Source organism: Antennarius striatus, chromosome 17 (genome assembly GCF_040054535.1).
Source record: "Antennarius striatus isolate MH-2024 chromosome 17, ASM4005453v1, whole genome shotgun sequence".
Lineage (NCBI taxonomy): Eukaryota > Metazoa > Chordata > Actinopteri > Lophiiformes > Antennariidae > Antennarius > Antennarius striatus.
This window is the reverse complement of record NC_090792.1, coordinates 17129101-17153278: the sequence shown is the minus strand read 5'-3', so window position 1 is coordinate 17153278 and position 24178 is coordinate 17129101. Positions and strand designations below refer to the sequence as shown.

General features: G+C 40.9%; 2 protein-coding genes across 2 annotated transcripts; both read left to right on the top strand.

Moving 5' to 3' along the window:
• Positions 1-1944: 1944 nt before the first annotated feature.
• On the top strand, positions 1945-23703 carry LOC137611272 (immunoglobulin heavy constant mu). Its single transcript, XM_068339375.1, has 14 exons — positions 1945-2076; positions 2164-2463; positions 9530-9537; positions 12139-12175; positions 13121-13468; positions 13560-13601; positions 13681-13787; positions 14164-14187; positions 19371-19676; positions 22304-22367; positions 22679-23035; positions 23128-23157; positions 23251-23357; positions 23509-23703. The coding sequence occupies exons 1-14, from the start codon at positions 2031-2033 to the stop codon at positions 23530-23532; spliced, it is 1800 nt and encodes a 599-aa protein (XP_068195476.1). The 5' UTR covers positions 1945-2030; the 3' UTR covers positions 23533-23703.
• Positions 3447-5623, top strand: LOC137611187 (uncharacterized). Its single transcript, XM_068339255.1, has 5 exons — positions 3447-3569; positions 3682-4001; positions 4709-4796; positions 4966-5265; positions 5598-5623. Exons 1-5 carry the CDS (start codon positions 3509-3511, stop codon positions 5621-5623), a joined length of 795 nt encoding a protein of 264 aa, XP_068195356.1. The 5' UTR covers positions 3447-3508.
• Positions 23704-24178: the final 475 nt, after the last annotated feature.

Below are 24178 nucleotides of genomic sequence, written 5' to 3'. Positions count from 1 at the left end.
TTCAGTTATTAGGGTATATGATCAGGAATAGGCATTATCCAGAGGATGGAGTGAACGTGAAGATTGAAGGAGACTCATCTAAAGACCAGATCTGCACATTAACAGTTGAAGGTCTCACCCAGAGCAGCAGTGCAGTGTACTTCTGTGCTGCTAGTTTACACAGTGAAACATTTCATTGCTCCTCAACACAAAAACCTCCTCACACATCTATTAATTCATCTTTCACAGATCAAAGAACACTGCACCTGGAATAAACCGCTCTAACCAACATTCATTTATTTTACACCAATCAGACATCAGAATAAATGGGGGGGTGGAGCAATGATGAACACCAAGCTCTGACAGTGGAGTGGATTGCTGTGCTGCCAGTCACCACAGTTCTGCAGATTCTCCTCAAGTCAATACAAGAATGTTGCTCTATGATCATGGTTTGAAAATTTGATGTCAGTCATGATCTAAATCTGCTTCTGAGGAGTTTAAATGTCTTTGTTATCCTGCTGTAGACCCACACTTATTGAAGGATGGGTCTTGATCAAAGATACCCCCAAGTTGTTGTCAGTGGTGTCCGTGGATAAGATGATTCCGTCCAGGTTGACTATATCACTACAACGAGCATTTCGGAGATATTTTGGGTCAAAAGCCATTACTTCAGTTTCATTGAAATTTAATAACAGGAGGTTCTTTCTCATCTAAGGTTCATTGTCCTCAGCACATGTTTGAAGCCTAGCTCAGTGATTGTTTTTGTCTGGTTGAACTGACAGGTATAGTTGTGTTTCATCTGCATAGTATGAAAATTTTACAAAGTGTTTTGCAATAATGTTGCCTGTTTCTTGCAGACTGTCATATTTACATCTTGCAGTGAAAAAACACAACTCAGAGCACATGAATAATTATTAGAACTTACCATAACCCCTGGAGCTATTTTGTGTTTAATATGTCATTTTTTAATACACGTGCAAACGAAGAATCCAGTCCTTGAAAAGTGTTTTATGTGGTCACTGAAGGACCAATCCTGATCGAAGATAACCCCCACGTTGTTGACAGTGGTGTCTCTGGATAAGGTGATTCCATCGTTACATCACTGAACGACTGATTTATGAAATGAATAATTATCAGTTATGTACTGTAGGGGGGGATGCAGTATTACATATTCTCCCACATACACTCAAGCCAATGATCCTAAAGCGGTGACACACACCTGCCACACCTCACATCTCTGTCACTACTTTAATGTTCAGATTAAATTCCTTTATTCACACAACATGGATGTTCTCTTCAGACTAGACCTCCTCATATCATCAGTCATGTTGCTGTGGACTACAGGTCATTTACATTGCAATCAAAATTCATTGCCGTTGAATCGTATTCATTATGTCTGTTGGATGTGTTTTCAGAGTGAAAATTTTTATTTTGATACACACAGGTCTGACTGAAGGGAATGATGTCAACCAGCCACCCATGCTATGGAAGAAAGAGGGTGAAAATGTGACCATCGAGTGCAGCCACACAAAGGAGAGCACCTATAACCAGATGTACTGGTACAGACAACTGCCTGGAGAAACTATGAAGCAGATTGTTTACAGTACACCATTTAGAAATCCTGAGTTTGAAGAAGGTTTCACGGATGCAAAATTTGCAGTCCAACAACGTGTCTATGACAGAGGGACATTAACAGTGAAGAACCTGGAGCCAGGAGACAAAGGCTGGTATTTCTGTGCTGTGAGTCAACACAGTGATACAGAAGCACGAGAAAGCTGAACAAAAACCCCAGAACAGTTACCCACTGAATCCCTCATCTCCACAGTAGGGGGACCTCCAACACAATCACACAACATCACAGAGAGCAGCCACCTGTACGTCATCGTATCTCTGTGGTAACATCACCCCCCACACCAGACCGATGGAGTCTCTGCTCTCATCCCACACTGAGGGAACCTCACTTCAGGACGTTGGCTTTGCAGAGGTGTTGACATTAAAAAGAACTGCACAAAAAAGGAGAGCAGAAGTGTTTCACCTCAGTCACAAACAAGATGTTCAGTGTCCTCTGCTTAGGCCTCAATGTCCTACTTGTTTCAGGTAACAAAGGTTTGAAAGTTGTTTCCTGCAGACTCATCCTCATGTTTGTTCACTGTTGTTTCTTTCTATTGCTGATCTTTTAAACAGGTTCATCTCTCAGCGATCAAGTCCATCAGACTCCAGCTGACATGTACAAGAACCCAGGAGAATCAGCCAAAATAAGTTGTTCACACACAATTCAAAGCTACGATCAAATTCTTTGGTACAAGAAATCCAACACACAGCTTCAATTATTGGGGTACATGAGATATAATAACGATTATCCAGAGGATGGAGTGAACGTGAAGATTGAAGGAGGTGCATCTAAAGACCAGACCTGCACATTAACAGTTGAAGGTCTCACCCAGAGCAGCAGTGCAGTGTACTTCTGTGCTGCTACTATACACAGTGAAACATTTCATTGCTCCTCAACACAAAAACCTCCTCACACATCTAATAATTCATCTTTCACATATCAAAGAACACTGCACCTGGAATAAACCGCTCTAACCAACATTCATTTATTTTATAAAATAAATGGGGGGGGGGGGTGGAGTGAAGCTCTGAAGTTCTGGGGATTTTTGAATCTGCACCTCCCAGAAGGTGAGGCAATTGGGGAAAAAAAGACTTTCAGGGTTTTTGTCCTGCATAGTCAACCTCATTGTTTCCAGAACTATACATGAACTGACGGTGGAGTGGATTTCTGTGCTGCCAGTCACCACAGTTCTGCAGATTCTCCTCACATCAACACAAGAACGCTGCTCTATGTTCACGGTTTCAACACTTGATGTCAGCCTTGATCTAAAGCTGCTTCTGAGTAATTAAAGTATTTTTAGTCTGTTTATTATCCTGTTGTAGACCCACACTTCTTGAATGTTGTCGTCCGACAAAGCAAAATTCAGAAATTTATCATAACTTTGAAAGGGCTTCAACAAGGAACCAGCACAGGGGAATTGTGATTTCTCAATCTGGGTACTGTCAGAACACAAGATGCTGTGTTCTGGACCGGCTGACGATGTTTAATAGATTTGTCGGGGCAACCTGACAGTCATGAAATGTAGTAATCCAGCCCGACGTGACAAAACATGGACTACCTTTTCTGCATCTTGTTGATTTAATATGTGCCAGATTTTTTGCAGTATTGCCAAAGTGAAAGAATCCAGTCCTTGAAACGTGTTTTATGTGGTCACTGAAGGACCAATCCTGATCGAAGATAACGCCCACGTTGTTGACAGTGGTGTCTCTGGATAAGGTGATTCCATCGTTACATCACTGAATGACTGATTTATAAAATGAATAATCATCAGTCATGTACTGTAGGGGGGGATGCAGTATTACTTATTCTCCCACATACACTCAGACTGATGATCTTCAAGCTGTGACACACACCTGTCTTGCTTCACATCTCTGTCACGACTTTAATGTTCACGCAAAACTGTTTCATTCACACAACATGGATGTTCTCTTCAGACTAGACCTCCTCATATCATCAGTCACATTATTGTGGACTACAGGTCATTTATATCACAATCAACGTTTTATTATTGTCTTATTGTTGTTGAATTTTATTCATTATGTCCGTTGGAAGTGTTTTCAAAGTGGAAATTTTTATTTTGATACAAACAGGTCTGACTGAAGGGAATGATGTCAACCAGCCACCCATGCTATGGAAGAAAGAGGGTGAAAATGTGACCATCGAGTGCAGCCACACAAAGGGGAGCAGCTTTTACCAGATGTACTGGTACAGACAACTGCCTGGAGAAACTATGAGGCAGATAGTTTACAGTACACCAAACGGGAATCCTGAATTTGAACAAGGTTTCACGGATGCAAAATTTGCAGTCCAACAACGTGTCTATGACAGAGGGACATTAACAGTGAAGAACCTGGAGCCAGGAGACAAAGGCTGGTATTTCTGTGCTGTGAGTGAACACAGTGATACAGAAGCACGAGAAAGCTGAACAAAAACCCCAGAACACTGTTACCCACTGAATCCCTCATCTCCACAGTAGTGGGACCTCCAATACAATCACACAACATCACAGAGAGCAGCCACCTGTAAGTCATCGTATATCTGTGGTAACATCACCCCCCACACCAGACCGATGGAGTCTCTGCTCTCATCACACACTCCATAAAAACAGGATATTGTCATTGTGTTTCCTCTCACTAGGGGGCAGTACAGTATGTCTGTGGTGTGTTGTGGTTGATCACTGCATGTTGACCTCACTCAACCTGGCAACAAAATGATCATTTGGTCTTCTGCATAGCCCTCCATGTCGTACTACCTTTAGGTCCATCAGCTTCCTTCCACCTACAAAAACATGCAGCTTAGGTGAATCGATCACTTCGAGCTCTGATGGTGAACGTGCCGGATTGTTTGTCTTTCATATGGCCCTGCAATGAGCTAGTGTTTCTTCTAGGGTGTACCCAGCCTCTTGCCTGCAGCCAGCTGGGATGAGCTCAAGCAAAAGAGTGACACACAAGCCGGATACGTCGAGACGATTATGATCTTCAAAGAGATGGATATATAGATATATGATGACACCACCCACTTAGTGACGTCATGCTGCTTTGCTGATAGGAGGGTTTACTTCAAGAAAACTAGGACTACTGGTACACTAAAGAAAACACATGATTTACACCATCGAAGCAAAAGTCTTTGATATTAATCACCCAATATAGAAAGAACATGGTTATAATATTTCTAACAATCCATTTCAACACAATGCTGGTGTCAGGTAACGTCATCCAAAATATTTTAAATTCACAGTTTTCTTCCTGATTGTTTTAACGATCCATTTTCAGGTTTTCTTGTTTGTATTCTTTACATTCCACTTGATCCAGTTGTGTTCTGAGACTAATCCATGTTTTCAGTCATGGTTACGCTCATGTTGTATTTTGTCTTAGGTTCATCTCTCAGCGATCAAGTCCTTCAGACTCCAGCTGAAATGTACCGAAAATTGGAAGAAACAGCCATAATCAAGTGTTCTCATAGCATTGACAGCTATAACCGCATATTCTGGTACAAGCAGTCCGATAGACAGCTTCAGCTTCTGGGGTACTTGTTCGCAGGAAGTGGAAAAACAGAGGATGGAGTGAACGTGAGGATTGAAGGAGATGCATCTAAAGACCAGACCTGCACATTAACAGTTGAAGGTCTCACCCAGAGCAGCAGTGCAGTGTACTTCTGTGCTGCTACTATACACAGTGAAACCTTTCATTGCCCCTCAACACAAAAACCTCCTCACACATCTATTCATCTTTTACAGATCAAAGAACACTGCACCTGGAATAAACCGCTCTAACCAACATTAATTCATTTTCAGATATCATAACGACTAAGGGAGTCCTTTAGGTGGTTCAAAACCAGTAACGTCTCATCCCCTTTTGAAATTTCTATGGTCTATGGTGTAATAATAGACATGTTAGTTCACAGATTCAATAGTCCAACACTTAAGAAGCTGTCAGAGATCTAGCACCAGGAAGAACATTCACTATAGAAGTTATTTACAGTGTCATTTTTTATTGTCTCCCCACAGTTCCCTGCAGGAATGTGACCTCCTGATAAGAGGAATTTATTCCCCAAATATCAAGTCGGCATTCTGACAGTTTGGTGAGAAACTCAAGGTCAAGTTTAATGTTTTCCAGTAGGTGGCGCTGGAGCTTCATAAATCTTCAACTAATCAGCATTATGAATAAGATATGAGTGGTACAGACTAGATACATGTTTCTTGATTAGAGTCTATGTTTGTCATAAGTAGGTTTGACCAATCTCTCCAAGGAACCATCACCTTATCGTGGTGGAGAGGTTTGTGTGCCCTAAGGATCCTGGGAGCTATGTTGTCGGGAGTCTTGTACTCCTGGTAGGGTCACCCAAGGCAAACAGGTCTCAGGTGAAGGGCCAGACAAAGAATGGTTCAGAAGATCCCATGATAAATCGGAAAGGGAAAAATGTGACCCTGCCCGGAGGAAGCCCGGGGCCCACGTCTGGAGCCAGGCCTGGACGGAGGGCCCGTCAGCGAGCGCCTGGTGGCCGGGTCTGCCACGGGGCCCGGCCGGGCTCAGCCCGAAAAGGCAACGTAGATTCTTCCCACCCCTGTGAACCCACCACCCGCAGGGCAGACTGATGGGGTCGGGTGAGCTGCCATATGGGTGGCAGTGACGACAGGGGGTCACAACGGACCAGACCCGGGCGGCAGAAGTTGGCTTTGGGGACGTGGAATGTCACCTCACTGACGGGGAAGGATCCGGAGCTTGTGTTGGAGGCAGAGCGTTACCAGTTGGATCTGGTGGGGCTTACCTCCACTCATAGCCTTGGTTCTGCATCCAAACTCCTGGATAGGGGTTGGACCTTGTTTTACTCAGGAGTTGCGTCAGGCGTGAGGCGCAGGGCGGGTGTGGGGATACTCACAAGCCCCCGGCTGAGCGCCGCTGTATTAGAGTTTACCCCGGTGGATGAGAGGGTCACTTCCCTACGCCTTAAGGCTGTGGGGGGGGGAAACTCTGACTGTTATTTGTGCATATGCACCAAATATCAGTTCAGAGTATTCGGCCTTCTTGGGGTCCCTAAATGGGGTCCTTGAAGGGATCCCTGCAGGGGACTCCATTGTTCTCCTGGGGGACTTCAATGCACACGTCGGCAATGATGGGGACACTTGGAGACTGGGGTGGTGGTTCCTCTTTTTAAAAAGGGGGACCAGAGGGTGTGTGCCAACTACAGGGGCATCACACTCCTCAGCCTCCCTGGGAAAGTTTACTCCAAGGTGCTGGAAAGGAGGGTCTGGCCGATTGTCGAGCCTCAGATTGAGGAGGAACAATGTGGGTTCTGTCCTGGTCGTGGAACAATGGACCAGCTTTTTGCTCTCACAGGGATCCTAGAGGGGTCTTGGGAGTATGCCCATCCAGTCTACATGTGTTTTGTAGACTTGGAGAAGGCGTATGATCGAGTCCCCAGGGATATACTGTGGGAAGTACTGCGGGAGTATGGGGTGAGGGGGCCTCTCCTCAGGGCCATCCAATCCCTGTACGCCCAAAGTGAGAGCTGCGTTCGGGTTCTCGGCAGTAAGTCTAACTTGTTCCGAGTAGCTGTTGGCCTTCGCCAGGACTGTGCACCAATTCTGTTTGTGATTTTCATGGACAGGATATCGAGGCGTAGTCGTGGTGAGGAGGGGTTACAGTTTGGTGGCCTGAGGATTGCATCGCTGCTTTTTGCAGATGATGTGGTCCTGTTTGCGTCATCAGCCTGTGACCTACAGCGCTCATTGGTCTGGTTTGCAGCCGAGTGTGAAGCGGCGGGGATGAGGACTAGCACCTCCAAATCTGAGGCCATGGCCCTCAGCAGGAAACCGGTGGACTGCCTTCTCCGAGTGGGGAATGAGGTCCTTCCACAAGTGAAGGAGTTTAAGTATCTTGGGGTCCTGTTCACGAGTGAGGGAACAATGGAGCGTGAGATTGGACGGAGAATTGGGGCAGCAGGAGCGGTATTGCAGTCGCTTTGCCGCACTGTTGTCACAAAGAGGGAGCTAAGCCGAGAGGCAAAGCTCTCCATCTACCGTTCAATCTTCGTTCCTACCCTCACCTATGATCATGAGCGATGGGTCATGACCGTAGGAACGAGATCGCGGATACAAGCGGCTGAAATGGGCTTTCTCAGACGGATAGCTGGTGTCTCCCTTAGAGATAAGGTGAGAAACACTGCTGTTCACGAGGGGCTCAGGCCCCGTCCACACGATAATGGATTTTTTTAAAAACGGAACTTTTTACAAAAGCATTGAAAACGATTCCCGTCCACACGACAGCATTTTTTTAAAAATCTCTGTCCACACGTAAATGCACCAGTGCGTTTTTGAAGATGGCTATAAGCATGCCAAACCATGTGGTGGCAGTATTGAGTCAAATTTTATCAAATAGGAATCCTCCGTGTTTTGTTGTCACAACACACGGGCCCATAAATATGACGTCACAGCGGTTTTCATCGCAGGCAAGACGTCAGAGTTTTTAAAAAGTCGTGGATACGCCGTCCACACGACAACGCAGACCCAGCGTTTTTTTTAAAAATCCACCTCGGCCAGCGTTTTTAAAAAGTTGCGTTTTCATTCCGGATATCTGCGTTGTCGTGTGGACGGAAGGCGTAAACGCAACAAAAAAGTTGCGTTTTTAAAATTTCCGTTATCGTGTGGACGGGACCTCAGAGTAGAGTCGCTGTTCCTTCGCGTGGAAAGTAGTCCGTTGAGGTGGTTTGGGCATCTGGTGCGGATGCCTCCGGGACGCCTCCCTAGGGAGGTGTTCCTGGCACGTCCAGCTGGGAGGAGACCTCGGGGCAGACCCAGGACCAGGTGGAGGGATTATATCTCGACACTGGCCTGGGAACGCCTTGGGAACCCCCAGTCAGAGCTGGTTGATGTGGCCGGGGAAAGGGAAGTTTGGGGCTTCCTGTTGAAGCTGCTGTCCCCGCGACCCGACTATGGATAAGTGGTAGAAGATCGATGGATGGATGGATGGATGGATGGATGGAGGTTTGACCAATAGGTGGCAGGACAGAAAAAGAATTCCTCAGAGAATTCTTGTTCTCAATAACTAATCAGTAATAAAGCAGAGAAAAAGGCAGGGGAAATTGATCTCTGAGTCAATAAAGGTATGTGTTTAGAAATGAGTTATTCATGTAATGATTGTTTGACACACAACCCCCCCCCCCCACAAATGACCCCTTTACTAGGGGTCACTCCTAGAATTTGGAATCAGAGTGTCACATAAATTCTTGCTGGAAAACAGTGTTGACTTGTTCCGGTAAGTTTTTTATCCGGATCAGATTCAAAAATAAGGACTCACTAAAAGGATTTGTTAAAAATGGGCACCAGAAAAGGAATGACTGGAGGGGTTGAGAGATGAGCTGCATTCAGGTAATAGAGGGGAGGAGGAGGATCACAGCTTGTTTCTCAACTATGTTTTTGGGTTGCAAAGCAAAAGTGGCTGCACCACAGTGAATACCTTACCTTTAATGACAACGTATAACTATAACCACTGTGGAAATGATCGTCCTCACGGCTGCACTTCTAATCTTCTGCAGTAAGAACATTTAAATTTAGCTGATAGAAAACAGATGCTAACTACTGCAAACACTGTTTGTTTACCACTCTCTTCTTGCTTTCTAGATTTCTCCTCCTGTGTAAAAATTCAACAGCATCCATTTATGATAAGCCGTGAAGGAGACCCTTCTGTCACTTTGGAGTGTGAACAAGATGACAGTCAATACTACTACATGTACTGGTACAGACAAAACTTCAACGGGAACGTTTTAAAGATAGTAGCGTACTCTCTTGGCAAAGATACTACAGATGTTGAAGATCCCTCCCAGAGGAGCCGCATGTACCGGCCGACAATGCTGAAGTCGTCTCTGCAGATAAGTTCGGTTGAAGCTGCAGACTCAGCTGTCTATTACTGCGCCAGCAGGACAGCACAGCGCTTCAGAAAGCCTACGAAGCTACACAAAAACCTTGTGAGAAATCAGGGAAGAGAGGATGAAGAGGATGGAGAGGGGTTAAAGACATGAGGAAGAGGACATGAGATGCAATTTATAATGTGAAAGTGAGCATTGGGAAATCCACTAGATTGGAGAAGTTATTCAAAGCAAAATGAACACGCCTGTTTATTAAAGATGACAAAAACTGCCTCTACAATATTCAGACTTTCCTGCCAAAAACTGATCCGTTCAGATAAGTGAGCAGGTGTTCACACAACATATTTACCCTGAGAAGTGTCACATGTGGTCGCCTCATTCCTCATGTCATTTACTTCTGTTTGAAGACACTAAAGTTGAACAAAATACACAAACCTCTTGTTAGAAAATACTGTTCTGCTCATTAAAGGGTTTTCAACCTGAGCGGTTTGAATGCGGTGGTGTTTGTAATATTTAAATTCTGAAAGCAAAAATTAGCAAACATATTATAACATTTACAACACCGAGATTAATGAGAGTCACATAAAACAGATTGATGTTGTACTATTCAAATTAAAAGTCAACATCAAAGCTTGTACTGTTTTATATTAGGGTTTTGTTTTTTTTTAAAAACTGATAAAAGCAATAAAGGAAATTCAAACAAATGGAGGTCTAGCAAAAGATACTCAGGTTATATCTCATAACTCTCATACTTGGATATTCTTATTTTCCGACTAAGATGGTCTTGGTCTGTGAATTGATTCCCATCAGCTTGTGGTAAAAAAAATAATGCTGTTTAGAGTTTAATAATGAATAAAAAGTCTAGAGTGAGAGGACAGAAACTGTTTGTGAGTTTAATTTAATGAACTCAAAGAAAAAAGTGAATCTCAGCACAAAAAAATAGACTCAATAAGCAACTCACAAATATAGCAGCCATCTATAGTAACGTGGAGAACAATGTTAAGGTTTATGATCAACATATTCAGCTGTGAAATTCATTACTACATTTGGTGTAAATGTTACTAACGGATCAATTACAAAGGGGGATATATTTTTTGCTAATCCTCCCTAATGAATGGTTTTCAAACAAACTAATTACCAAATATCATTTGCTTCAACAACCACTGTCTCCTGATTGAAATGTTGGTAGGAGCTGACAGTGCAACAAACTAGCAGTAATCAATAAATCAATCAATAAATCAATCAATAAAATCCAGGATTTTTTTTTTTCTTGAAACATTCAGTAAAACCGTTTTATAAATTTTTGATTTATGTGAGAATTGACTGTTGACATAGTCACTGAAGCAGTGAATATTTCTCAGAAAGTATGTTTTATTTGACCAAAGGTAGCTGGGTGGATAAAAAAGGCGTGACCAGTAGAAACATCACTTCCTGTGAAGAGAGCTAACAGACCGGTTTGTTTTTACTTTCCTCCGTTCCTACTTCTTTTCTTAGCTGTTACAGAAATAGTTCATCTGCCTGACAGCTGCTGGATGGAGGAGATGGAGGCTGAGATACGGAGAAGCTGGATGGGGGAAGGGGGAAGAAGTGAACAAAAGCCACTTCAGGTTTTTGTGTGATGCTTTTTCACGGTGGGGACAGGGATCCACGGTGATACAGTCCCATAGAGCCGCTGTACAAAAACCTCCTCCCATTGACACCCATTGTTCAGACAGCTACATGCTAACCTGGGGCTAACCTAAACATCAGCAGTATGAGGGAAGAGAAGATATCATGACACGCTGGCATTGAAATGTTATTCTAAAAATGATTTTCATTTCTTATGTGGAACATTTGGAGTTATCTTTTTTTTTTCTCATGTTGACAAAAAGCAAAATAAGTTCATTATGATGCTCATTTTGCACGTCTGAACCTCCTCCAGCCTCCAGATTATAAGACTCAGCCTAAAAGTCCTGATTATGAGATGTTTGGTGACGTTTCGGCGCAGGACACATTCAGCGTGACTCCAGAGTGAGAGCTGACTTTGGAAAAGGAACTAAACTAACTGTTTTAGGTAAGTCTGACTCTTTTAAACTTCGCCTCACTGCAACAAACTCACAACAGTGTAAAGAAAAGGAACAAACCATTTGAACAAACAAAGCTAAACTATTGAGCTGGAGTAAAAACACTGTGATCTACACCGATCCTGCTTACTTTGGGAGAGGAACCAAACTGATGGTTTTAGGTAAATATTTGATTTTATTTCTATATACAGAGAGAGATTATTGAAACACTTCAGTGTAAATAGAGCATTAACTAAACTTGTCAATGATAATTTTGTTCAAAGTGTCAAGTCCAATATTTCTGAATCATGTTAATACTGAGGTATATAATGCAGGAGGGACAAAATTGTAAATTATGGGGAAAAAAAACAAATTTAAAAGTCATTACATTTTGTTCAGGTATTATTTTGCTCAGACGTTCTTCGTGTATTCCAAGGGTTGACTGATTAAAATGTAACACTTGATGTTAGTATATTTAAAACATAAATGAAACATAGGAAATGTATTTAGATGTGAAGGCGCATGAAGAAGAAGTTACCTAAACAAGGAGATTAGAAAACAGTGACATATAGGATTAAGTGTCAGGAGAGACAGTGGGTCGGGTTTTGTTGCAGTGGAAGGTCTGTGTGGACCTACGACAAGGCTGTCTTTGGAGCTGGAACCAAGCTCACCGTTTTAGGTAAGAAAACAGAACAAAACTGAAGCAGCGTGTTTTGATGGTGGTGAATAAATTAGAGGAACAACAGAATGAAAGAAGTTCATGCAGGCGTTATTTTTTCCCAGTGAAATCGAGAATCATTGTTCTCCAGGGAAAGTACTGCAGCGATTTTAAAGAAAGTGACAGTATGCCCAGATTAACACTCTCACATGAGAGCCTATAATCTCTGTGGAATACTTGATCACAGTATTTCACAGAGAACTTTATCACAGAGAACCGTATCAAATCATGACTACCGGGGTTTACTGTTGTAATCAATGTTGTTTTAGCTGTAAATCAGTCATTTTATTTTGTAGATGTATTTCCAGAATTGTAACAGCTGTACTGTTAAATGGTTTAGTATATATGGGAATAAAAGTAAAGAAAAAAAAACGGTCGGTACACTATGTCCCGAAAGGTTTTTGTCTACAGCCTTGTCAGTGTGAACAACTACAACCCTGCTTATTTTGGCGGTGGCACCAAAGTGACAGTGCTAGGTAAGAAAATGATCAAATCACATCCCTAAGTGTTCATTCAGCTGTGAGATGTGCCGTTATTGTAAAGCAAATGACATGTTTGTTGTGTTTGTTGCAAAAATTCCATGTAAAATTGCTTTTCTTTGGCATAAGCGGACCAGAAAAGCTTCATTTGTTTGCAAAAAGTTCTAAAAAAAATGAATGAAAAAATTCTGATTATTGGAAAAACACTACAAAAGCAAACAGAAAATTTAAACTGGTAAATGAAGGCAGTTCTTTTGGTGTAGTCTGGTCCTGTTCATTCAGGAGAAGGAACACCAGCCGACGAGTTCAGGATGGTTTAAAGCAGGAATGGGATTCATGAGAACAGATCGCCATGACGATCATGTTGTGTAAATCAAGTGTTTCTGATGTAACAGGTTCAGTTTAGTGTTTCTGTTCATCTTTGCAGAAAAAGAACGAAATCCACAACCACCGACGGTGAAAGTGCTCCAACCTTCGTCAAAGGAGTGCAAAAACCAAAAGGACAACATAAAGAAGAAGACTTTGGTTTGTGTGGTCACAGGCTTCTACCCGGACCACGCCGAAGTAACCTGGACTATCAACGGGAGCAAAATCACTGATGGCGTGGCGACTGATGACTTCGCCCAGCGGGATGGGAAGGATTATAAAATGACCAGCAGGTTGAGGGTCTCTAGAGAGTCCTGGAACACAGTGGGCAACAATTTCACCTGTATTGTCAGTTTTTATGATGGAACAAAAACCATTTATCCTTCCAACTGGGTTTCCGGTGTCCAAGGTAAAGTCAGCCCTCAGGAATGAATGAAAATGAATCTTTTTTCTTCTAGGAAATGTAATATTCCATCCTGGTTTTATCTGTTTTATCACAGAGGAGGCAGTGAAAGGAGGTGAAGAAGAAGTCGCAAACAAAGGTAAGTAATCAGTTCTCTCTCACTTAGCATGGAGTAGACTGTCCTTTACTTGTCTGAATATTTGCTGATTTTTTGTCAGAGCAATATCTGAGGATCACGCAGGCGGCCAAACTCTCCTACAGTGTTTTCATCGTCAAGAGCAGCATCTATGGAGCCTTCGTGGCCATTTTGGTGTGGAAACTCCAGGTTTGTTCTGCCTGATCTCATGGTTGTTTTGAAACACTAACATGCAGACAAATTCTTTTGCACCACTGAGAATCTTTAGTTCTAAATGTGATCCATAAAATGTGCCTCATCATGGTACAGATGCACAAAAAGATAATAATAATCCAGTCAAATGAAAGACAGACAGGACTGATCCATCAAGAATGCGCAACCGGACAAAATAAACTAAAAATTGTGTCATTTATAATGATTTCTTACATCTGTAGATGTAGATGAGAAATAGATCTGACATGGAAAATGCATTATAGACATGATATCAAAGGATATCTTGATGCAATCGTTAACAACAATGTTGTGTTTTCTGTTTTTTTTTCAATGTCCTTTCTGTCTGCTGCAGGGTTCAGGTGGAAAACAGCCCAACTGAGCTGAGCTGAGACACAACCAGACACTGCTAACCTCACAGGAAGGGTTGACGCATGATCCCGAAACAGTGTAAATGACTTTTTCCAGTAACCTCTGTGAAATCATGTGATGAGTTTAATACAAGGATGTCCGAGCTCCAACTGGTTCATTTCTCTGTGACTTTTCGTCCATGCTCACAATATGAGTCCTAAGATGATCAGGTTTAACAAAGCATGGACCTGAACAAGAAAAGTTTGTGGTTGAAACTTTATTTCATACTGCAGTTTTAAAATCAAGCCGGTAAAATAAAAAAGAAAAGAGACCCAAAGCTTCTGACTTTAGTCGAACTGATGAACTTTGTGTAGGTTTAAATTTTATTTCATCCATACTGTATGTACGCACTTTTCGGCAGATGAGAGAAGTCGATGTCGGTTTAAATTCTCTTAATAATCAACACATATTATGTTTGTTCAAATTCGGCTAAAATAAAGGCGAGTGTCAGTCTGCTACACAACAACAGGAAGTACTAGTTCTCCTCTGCAGGTCAGAGCTGCTGCTGAAGTGACAAACACCGAAACGCTGCAGAGGAGGCGAGAGCAGCAGAGCAGCGGATGTGGTCTGCAGAGCGCTGCTCTCTGCTGAGAAGTGATGAAGACACGACCTTCATCTTCACCACAACATCCTGCTCACACCTGCATCCGCTCACACACACACACACACACACACACACAATTTACATCTCTGAGCAAACAGCTTGGAAAACTGTCGTAGCGTCAGAGACAAACAACAGCTGCTTGTTGTGATCTGGTGCAGACATTTACGTTAGAACGTTTAACATTTGCAGCAGGTTTCTTATTTTCTTGTTGCACTCAGATAAAAAACAACAACCAGTAACAACAATATGTTTTTTTCCTTTACAGACAACATCTATAAGCTCAGTTACTTCATGTTCTACAAACACTGATTTTAAAGGTCCCATATTATGCTCTTTTTAATCAATTTCACACAGCTGTCAGACGTTTGAAATGTTTTGCCCCAAACTCTGCTGAAATTGAGCTCTACTGAGATGAGGCTGTTTCTGTGGCTGCACCTTTAAATGTTTAAATGTGCGTACATACACACACATAAACAGGTTACACATATATACACACAATTGGGGGGCAGAGTCGCTTGTCAACCCCCACTTTGTTAACATGAAACTCGCTTCAAAGGTCGTTGCAGAGGGAACCGAAGTGGAGCTAACTGGTAAGCCAACTACGAGCTGATTTCACAACCCTCATAAGCAACTGTAAATAAGATAAGTTGCTAGGTTGCATATGGTTGGGAGCAATTATGTTGATTTGTACATACAATGAATGAATGAATGAATGAAAGAATGAACACTTTAATAATCCCAAAGGGAAATTATCAGCCTCTGCTTACACACACACACAGTCACATACAGTCATATATGAGAATACACAGAAATATACAAGAATAGCAAGAATCCAACAATTGAGCAACGTGCGTGTCTAACTGAGTGACGACATGGCGACACACAGATCTTTACGTCAGGATGAAACGGCCACAAATCCGGGGAGAGGGGAGTGTTCTCGTGCAGACGGGGTGGGGATATACAAATCACTCTTGTGGTTACGTCACGACAGGAGCTGATTGTGATCAGTGCGTTTCTGCACCATTTCACAAGTGTGTGGGCTGTACACTCGATACAGTACCTGTATTTGTGTGTGTGTGTGTGTGTGTGTGTGTAGAGACTCGAAAAAAATTGTTTTTTATAATAGGACCCCGTTACAAAAAGTGATTTTCTGTTTATTTCTAATAAATAAATAATTTGATGGCAACCTTACTCCTGTGCTGGTGTGGATCGACTACAACATCTGAAAATGTACCTAAAAATGAGTAAAATAATTATGAGATGCACAAGCCCCTACAAGGCTTGTATGAAAGTTCATTGAATTGTGTCCAGTGGACAAATATTCAGTATGAAATATAGCAAAATAATAATTTTCATTTTCATTTTTGTGTTGGACCTAAAGTGGATCTACTGACACCAACCCAGAGCTTCAGCTTTTTTACAAACATACATAAAGTCAGGGATGGTTGTAAAAGTGAAACATTTAACAATCTCTAATAATCTGTGACATCATCAGACTCGCTGATGCTGTAAAACCACACCAGGAATATCTGGTGGACTGTGCATCATTAGTTTCTCATCTCAAATGTCTGATGATAGATTTAGAGCAAGAAAGAAAATTTGTTACACACCGACTGAGTGGATCCAAAAAACCTTTTTTTTTATAGAATTACATTTTTACCTTAAAGGTAGTGGACAGGTGCTTCCACAAGATGGGCATTAGCACCAGGTCTGATCAGGGCCTTGTTGCAGCCTTCTCTGCTCCAGCTGCTGGTTGTAGATGTGGAGAATCAAGTCTTACTGGCCCAGCTAACTCATGATGACAGCGCCATCTGCTGGGTAAAAATTATCACTGCAGATTAAATCTGAAGAATCTACACCGATACACGTGGTCTTCACCATACAAACATAATTTGTTCCAAGAGGTTGTTTGTAAGTTGAATAGTTTGCAAGTTGCTATTTATTAAATCCCAATCTATAATTACCACTTGATGTCATTTAAATGCCATTACTAATCTAAATAAGAACGTACTATTTCCTATGTCCTCTTACAAAAAACAGTAACAGGACATAAAAACAGCACGTAATAAATAAAATCCTGTAGTACCGTAATGTAACTTTAAAATCTTTACCACTGAAGAATGAATTTTATCCTGGGGTTGCAGAGGCTAAAATAAGCCTTAATCCACTGAGGTTTTCCACTGCACTTACATGAATAACTGGCTGATGCACTTCCTGGTCAGCAAAGTCCGACACGCCCCTTCATGTTTGATTGCTCTGTTTTATTTCTATTAAGTTTCTCAGTCAACACGACTAATGGTTAACATCACAATCAGAGTTCAGCGTTAGCGTCAGTTAATGCTTCCAGGCAGAAACCTAACCTGAAAACTTTTGGTTCCACATTATTCACATGAGAAAAACATGAGAACATCAACACAGGTAAACGTAATTAATAAAATACAGGTAAATTTGGTTTCAAGTTAAGTCGTTCTTGATTGTACGTCGGTTTAAAAATGCAAAGAAATAATAAAGTTCACATAATTTCACTCTGTCCACCACAAATACTGGACTGTAAAATCGCTAAAAAAATTGTTAAAAGCACTTAATATGTTACCATACAATACATAACAATTAAAATATGTAATCATATTAAAATGCATATATATATATATATATATATATATATATATATATATATATATATATATATATATATATATATATATTGAGGTGAGGAATAGGAAAAAACGTCAAGGAACTTACCACTAGTTTTTAAGATCATCCAACAACAACAACAGTCAAGTCAGCTTTATTTTTAAAGCCCTGAAACACACCTGTTGTGCAGTGAAGTTGGGTTGTGACTGACAGCAGGGCTAAAAATCCAGGGTATTTTCATTGCTAATATTTTTCTGTGATACAGATACGTGGATTCCCACTGTTTACCTCCTTACAGCCACTCTACAGTACTTTAGCATGTAGCATGTAGATTACCTGTAGGGTGGAGGAAGAGGAGGAGGAGGGGTTATTGTCAGTCAGAGTCAGAGTCAGATCACTACTACCACTATTTTCACCAGTCATTACTTTATCATCCATGAAGAACAGTATAGTATCCAAGCCTGAAGTTCTGAGATGATCAAAAGAGACAACAACAAACAACAACAAGAAATGTTGGAGGTGAGTGAATGCAGCAGTGCTGCCCCCTGTGGAGTTTGTGGCAGAAAGAGGAACTGCAGGACAATAGTTGTATAGGGCTGCATATATTTGTTCGTCTCTCTGAATGTTCGTAAATTGATTAGTACCTGTATATTTTCACAAAACAAGGAAAAATACTTTAATATAATGGTTAGAATACGAACCTCGACCTCAAGAACATTGCAAGTCCCCAAATGACACTTCTATAAAAATGACTAAAGCAGTCAAAAAAAAATAAAATGAAGTGCAAATAATGAAATGCATTACAAACAATGAAGCAGTTTGCCAACAGACGAAAATTGAATGCAGCTGGAAAGAAGTGATGGATGTGCACCAGTCCGAAACCAAAAGGAGGAAAGTTTTGTTTTTGGGCTCGCCATTATTTTTATCACCAGCAGGGGGAAACAAAACCCGGCTGAAGTTATGTGAACAATTTACGTCCATAATGTTTAAGTTCATAAAAACATCTTTAAAACACCTCCCTTCTTAATTGAGAGACCTGAGAAATCTGTAGTCGGTGGGATCGTGTGTTCATACAAAATAAAAGATTACTAAGTCATTTTATGCTAAAAAAAATAAAAATAAAAAAAAAGAAGAATGGGGAGCTGAATTTAAGTTTTCAATCTATCAAAGATGACATAAATGGAAAAAACAACTTTGACAAACACGGCATCTAAGATTTCACCCTAAGCATCAACAGACTTTCATCAAACAGTGGTTGTGGTTGATTCTCCTCAAGGCAATTAACAACTCTCTTCTAGCTTGCCTGCAGATCTTCAACACTTGCAGCTTTGAGGGTTTTATAGATCGACATGTTTGACTTTGATGCCAAATTTAATCGTAGTACAATCTTTGAGACACTCTAGTTGTTGATAGTTATAGTGTTGCTTCTCAAAAACCCAGAATCGCTATGCATGGCTTGAGTTGCAACAAGCTGTTTGCTTATTTGTTTTCTAGTTTGTTTATTAGTTAATGTAGAGAAACTAATTCTAATCCTAACTAATCAACTGTGCCCTCTTGGGAGCAGATTAAGTTATTTAAACTTGTTTGACGTCCTTAAGCTTTCAAGTGAAAGTCTATTTGCCAGTTTCAGTCTCTTCAGCAGAATAACTTCCCCTCCAACCTTTTGGTCATGTGACCTTGTGCTGTCTTTGCGTTGAAGTTTCGCCGCATTATTTGCTGGATGAAGGTGTATCATGAAGATGTTTGTCACATCCCTTTATCTGTTGTGTGTTTTTTTGCACTCAGGTAGGGCTTTCTATGATGTTGCACTCTGTTTTTGGGTTTAGTTCCTGTTTACTTTCGCTATATTAAAGTGAGATACAGTAAAATATCATCTTTCATGTGCTGCAGGTGTCACATTTTTAATTCTTCAGTCTGGAGATATTTTGTCCCGACCTGGAGTCACAGTGAGTATGAGGTGCAGCTTGGGTCAGGAGGTCGAAATGTCAAGTTACACCATGTTCTGGTACCGACAAAACCACTACGGAGCTCCAGTGGAGTTCCTCATAAAAGAGTACCAGCTATCTGCTGGTCGCTTCCAGGCATTTAATGATGCATCCACAAACATCTTCTCTCTACAAATTAAAGAGCTGCTTCTCAGCGACAGCAGCACCTACTACTGCGTCGCAAGGCACAGTGATGCACACACAGTAAACAGTCGAACAAATATACCAGTACAGGTATGTCACAGATGCAGACAGACAGGATGCAGCTGGATCATAAGTGACTTAAAGATTCTATAGAAAGGCCTGGAAAGAGACTCTAAGAAAAGAATGCAATGATAAAGAGTAAATGTCTAAGTCAAAGCACTTTACTTTGGGATGTTTCCATTTTTCTGAAGTGGTTCCACATGTATAAGATTCAAAACAAAGAAAAAAAAACAGATCTTGATTTTCTCTTGTGTGACAGAAATTCATTTTATTTTGTACGGTTGTTTTATTTACAGGTTTATGTATTCTCTGTATAAGAAGATGATGTTTGTGTGAAATTATAAAATATATAATTGATAGCTGTGGATTGGATTTCTTTTATTAAAGCAATTTGTCTCTGTCTCACAATGAAGGCCAACAGAATTTTTTTTTAAAAACCTTGAAAAAAATTTGAGCAGGTGTTAACATCTAACTGTTGTTCCTGTATTTATCTCTATACGCTATTATATTTTTATAATTTGGTGTACAGCAAAATACTGTAAGACGATCTTACACTGACCTCTACAGGAGTCATAGTGAACTACATGACAAGTCAACTTGTGATCGTACAGGTCCGGATGATAATGTAAGACAAAGAGGGAATAATAGTGAATAATCAGCCCATAACGCATCGGTAAGCTCTGCAGAACAATTGTGATATTACATAATACACTGCCGCAGTAAAGACACAATATTAAAATGATATTTGTTGTAGTGTCGGAAATTTTTTGTGACAAAATCTCTGGTCAAACTGTTCCTTTAGGACTGACAGATACTGTGACGTCAATACTTACCAAAAATGTGCTAAATCTAAAATAAACAAAAATGTTTTGAAAATTGTCATTTGACAATTATTAATGAATAATGGACGTATGTTGATATAGGATGATAATGATTTACATATTATCCTTCCGATGATTAATAGTTTATTGAATCATGACTTTTGTGTTATTCTAGTTATGATTTAAAAAAAGAAAAGTTCCTTCCCATCACAAACATTCACCTCGTCACAGGTGGATAAAGAGGCGTGGCCAGCAGGGACGTCACTTCCTGTGAAGAGAGCAAACAGACCGGTTTGTTTTTACTTTCCTCCGTTCCTGCTTCTTTTCTTAGCTGTTACAGAAATAGTTCATCTGTCTGACAGCTGCTGGATGGAGGAGATGGAGGCTGAGATACGGAGGAGCTGGATGGGGGAAGGGGGAAGAAGTGAACAAAAGCCACTTCAGGTTTTTGTGTGATGCTTTTTCACGGTGGGGACAGGGATCCACGGTGATACAGTCCCATAGAGCCGCTGTACAAAAACCTCCTCCCATTGACACCCATTGTTCAGACAGCTACATGCTAACTTGGGGCTAACCTAAACATCATCTGTCTGAAGGAGGAATTCAGCGACTTACTGACATTGATACGTCCCTTCCTGTGTTTTAAAAATGATTTTAATTTCTTTGGTGAAACATTTGGAGTTTTTTTTTTTTTCTCAAATTGACAAAACGCAAAATAAATATGAATAAATAAATAATGAATAAATAAATAAAACCCTTCAGCCTCAATGACAGTATGAGACGTTCACGGACGTTTTGGTGCAGGAGGCATTCAGTGTGACTCCGGAATTATAGCTTACTTTGGAAAAGGAACTAAACTCACTGTTTTGGGTAAGTGAGTATTTTACACTTCGGTCAGGGAACAAGGCTGACTGTTCTCAGTGAGTAACACATCACATTTCCGTACAAACATAAACGTTTGTCTTTCACTGAAGAAAACTAAGATGCTTTTTTTTTTTCAATCAATAAAACACGGAAAGTAACTTAATAATCAGAGGGAAAGTAAAAGCATCCGTTTGCGCACTGATACAGTGCACTGTGACACTTCGCCGGCCTATTTTGGCGGAGGAACACGGTTAACAGTTTTGGGTAAGAAATACTTTTTCAAGTGTGAAGGACTCCGAAAACATTTTGAATTGGAAAAAAAATAATTTAAGTCCTTAAGTCTATAAGTTTGAATATTTACAGTACAAATACTTGTGATTGTGGGGTGTGTGTTGTTGTTGGGGTTTTTTTTTTTGGGGGGGGGGGGTTGGAACAGGAACTAAACTCACTGTTTTAGGTAAGAAAACCTGCAATAAAAATGATTCACAACTAATTCACATAGCAAGGCAGTAAAAAAAAAGTTTTTTAAAAATCCAAAGGTGGAGGTTTTTGCATATAGAGAGACAAGGATACGTTTTTTAAAACTGCTGCAGCAATTTTAAAAAAAGGTTTCTCTGACATGGAGTTATTATCATCTGGGTGAATTACTGTGTTTGGGCAGTCAGTAGCTTACTTTGGAGCTGGAACTAAACTCACCGTTTTAGGTAAGACACAAACTAATATATAAAGTAATGTATGATCCACAGGATTTAATGTTAAACTGGATCAGCTGGAGTTAAGGGTAATTTCTAATACTATTTAATACTCTAATACTCATATTGATTATTATGATTAAGCATTTAATGATTTGCCTTAAAGGTGTTCTATTTGTGTGTTTTTTTATGCATAGATCCCTTTAGTTGATCTAAAAATAGATATTATGAAAGAAAGAACCTGTTTGAAGCATTGAGGGTTGAGCAGTTTTTCCTGCAGCTTTTGTATCTGTGTGATTATTATCCTGCTTTCTTTGGCGGCGGGACCAGGCTGACAGTTCTGGGTAAGAAAGAGATTCAAATAGCACATTTCTGTTCATCTTGTGAACTCGTTCCATCTTCATGGCTGTGAAAACCTGCTGTTTTTACACCTTGCAGGTGGAACTGGGTGTGTAGGTACAAGATTAACGCGTTCATTTCAAGCTCTACAAGACCTTTTTATGAATCATGTAACCTGTTCCAGATCTTAGCATTAAAATCCAACATCTAATGTCTTTTTCTACCTTTGTATGTCTAAATTCTAGGATTTTTTTTTTTTTTTGCTGTCTCAAGCGGTTTTAAAGTAAGTCATGATTTATGCCTTGTGTTCTTGCAGAAAAGAATCGGGTGCCACATCGACCAACGGTGACAGTGCTTCCACCGTCGCCAAATGAGTGTCGAAACAAGAAAGATGAGAAGAAGAAGAAGAAGACCTTGGTCTGCGTGGTGAGTGAATTCTATCCGGACCACGTCAGTGTATCCTGGTTGAACAGCACGGGCGTTAAAACTGACGGCGTGGCAACCGACCAGCGGGCCCTGAAGCCATTGGGACAAGACTTTTACCAAATCACCAGCAGGTTGAGGGTCTCTTACAGCGAGTGGTCTTCGCCCAAATCTGAATTCCACTGCAATGTCAGCTTCTACAATGGGACACATCACGAACACATTGTAATGTCAATTGCTGGTGTTGAAGGTATGTTGATCTGGAACCCAGAAATTATTTCATTTGGATTCTTTTGGAAAGATGTGAGTTATGATGTGTCCTAATCTGATTCCATCCTTCAGCTACAGATACAGGAGTCAGCGAGGAAAAAGGTAAATATATTCCATCCGTCCTAATAATGCAGTCTCGGCGTTAAACGAGTGAGCAGCGCCATTCATTCTGCTTCTGTCTGACCTTCCTCACAGAGACCTACTTGAGGGTCACACAGGCGGCCAAACTCTCCTACACCGTCTTCATCGTCAAGAGCAGCATCTACGGCGCCTTTGCGGCGTTTCTGGTGTGGAGGCTTAAGGTCAGTTCAGCTCGCCTGATGGGAATCTGACTTTATGTCCTTCAGAGATATTTGGTGTTTTGGTTTTTTTTTGTTTTTAAGAACAATTAAAGGCCAAGATTTAAATTAGAATGAATCCAACAGGAAAAACAGTTATGGTCTTGTGTTGCAGGGTTCATCCGGAAAGCAAATGTGACCTGAACAGATGCATCGCGGGACATTTTCATCACGTCGCATTGATGTAATGTTCAAGCTTCTTGTGGCATTTATAAATCCTTGCCGTGATAATACTGTTTGTGATTGTGAGTTGTGTATTCATGTGTATTTTTTCCAAATAAATCATTTCGTCCTTAGCGACTCCTTCTGATATATGACTCTTTCTTCACATCAGCCATCTTATTTGTCACGATGGTTGATTTAAATAGAGATCACTTCTTTTTGGTGCAGATCACATCTACCATCTCCTTAGCTCTGACATCAAGGGGTATTTTTAGCTGCTTGATTTTTCTGAGAAACATTTTTCACCTCCTTATAGTTTGTGGAAACATCAGAGCTCCAGATCAGTCAGAGTTTTTCCACTGAGTCCCTCCTGTGATATTTTATTGATGAACGCTGTTAACAAATCTGTTTGAAGATCATACTAAGGTTATATATTCAGTCCTCAAAATTTTGCACCAACGCAACTCGCTCATAACATTTTCTAGTCTCTTCATGAAGATTGAGTTCAAGTGTTCTCAACAGGAAATGAGAGAATGAATCTATCACACAACAACAGGAAACGATCCGTCTCATCTGCCTCCTGAAGGAGGTCAGAGCTGTTGTTGCAGAGTGGGTTTGAAACC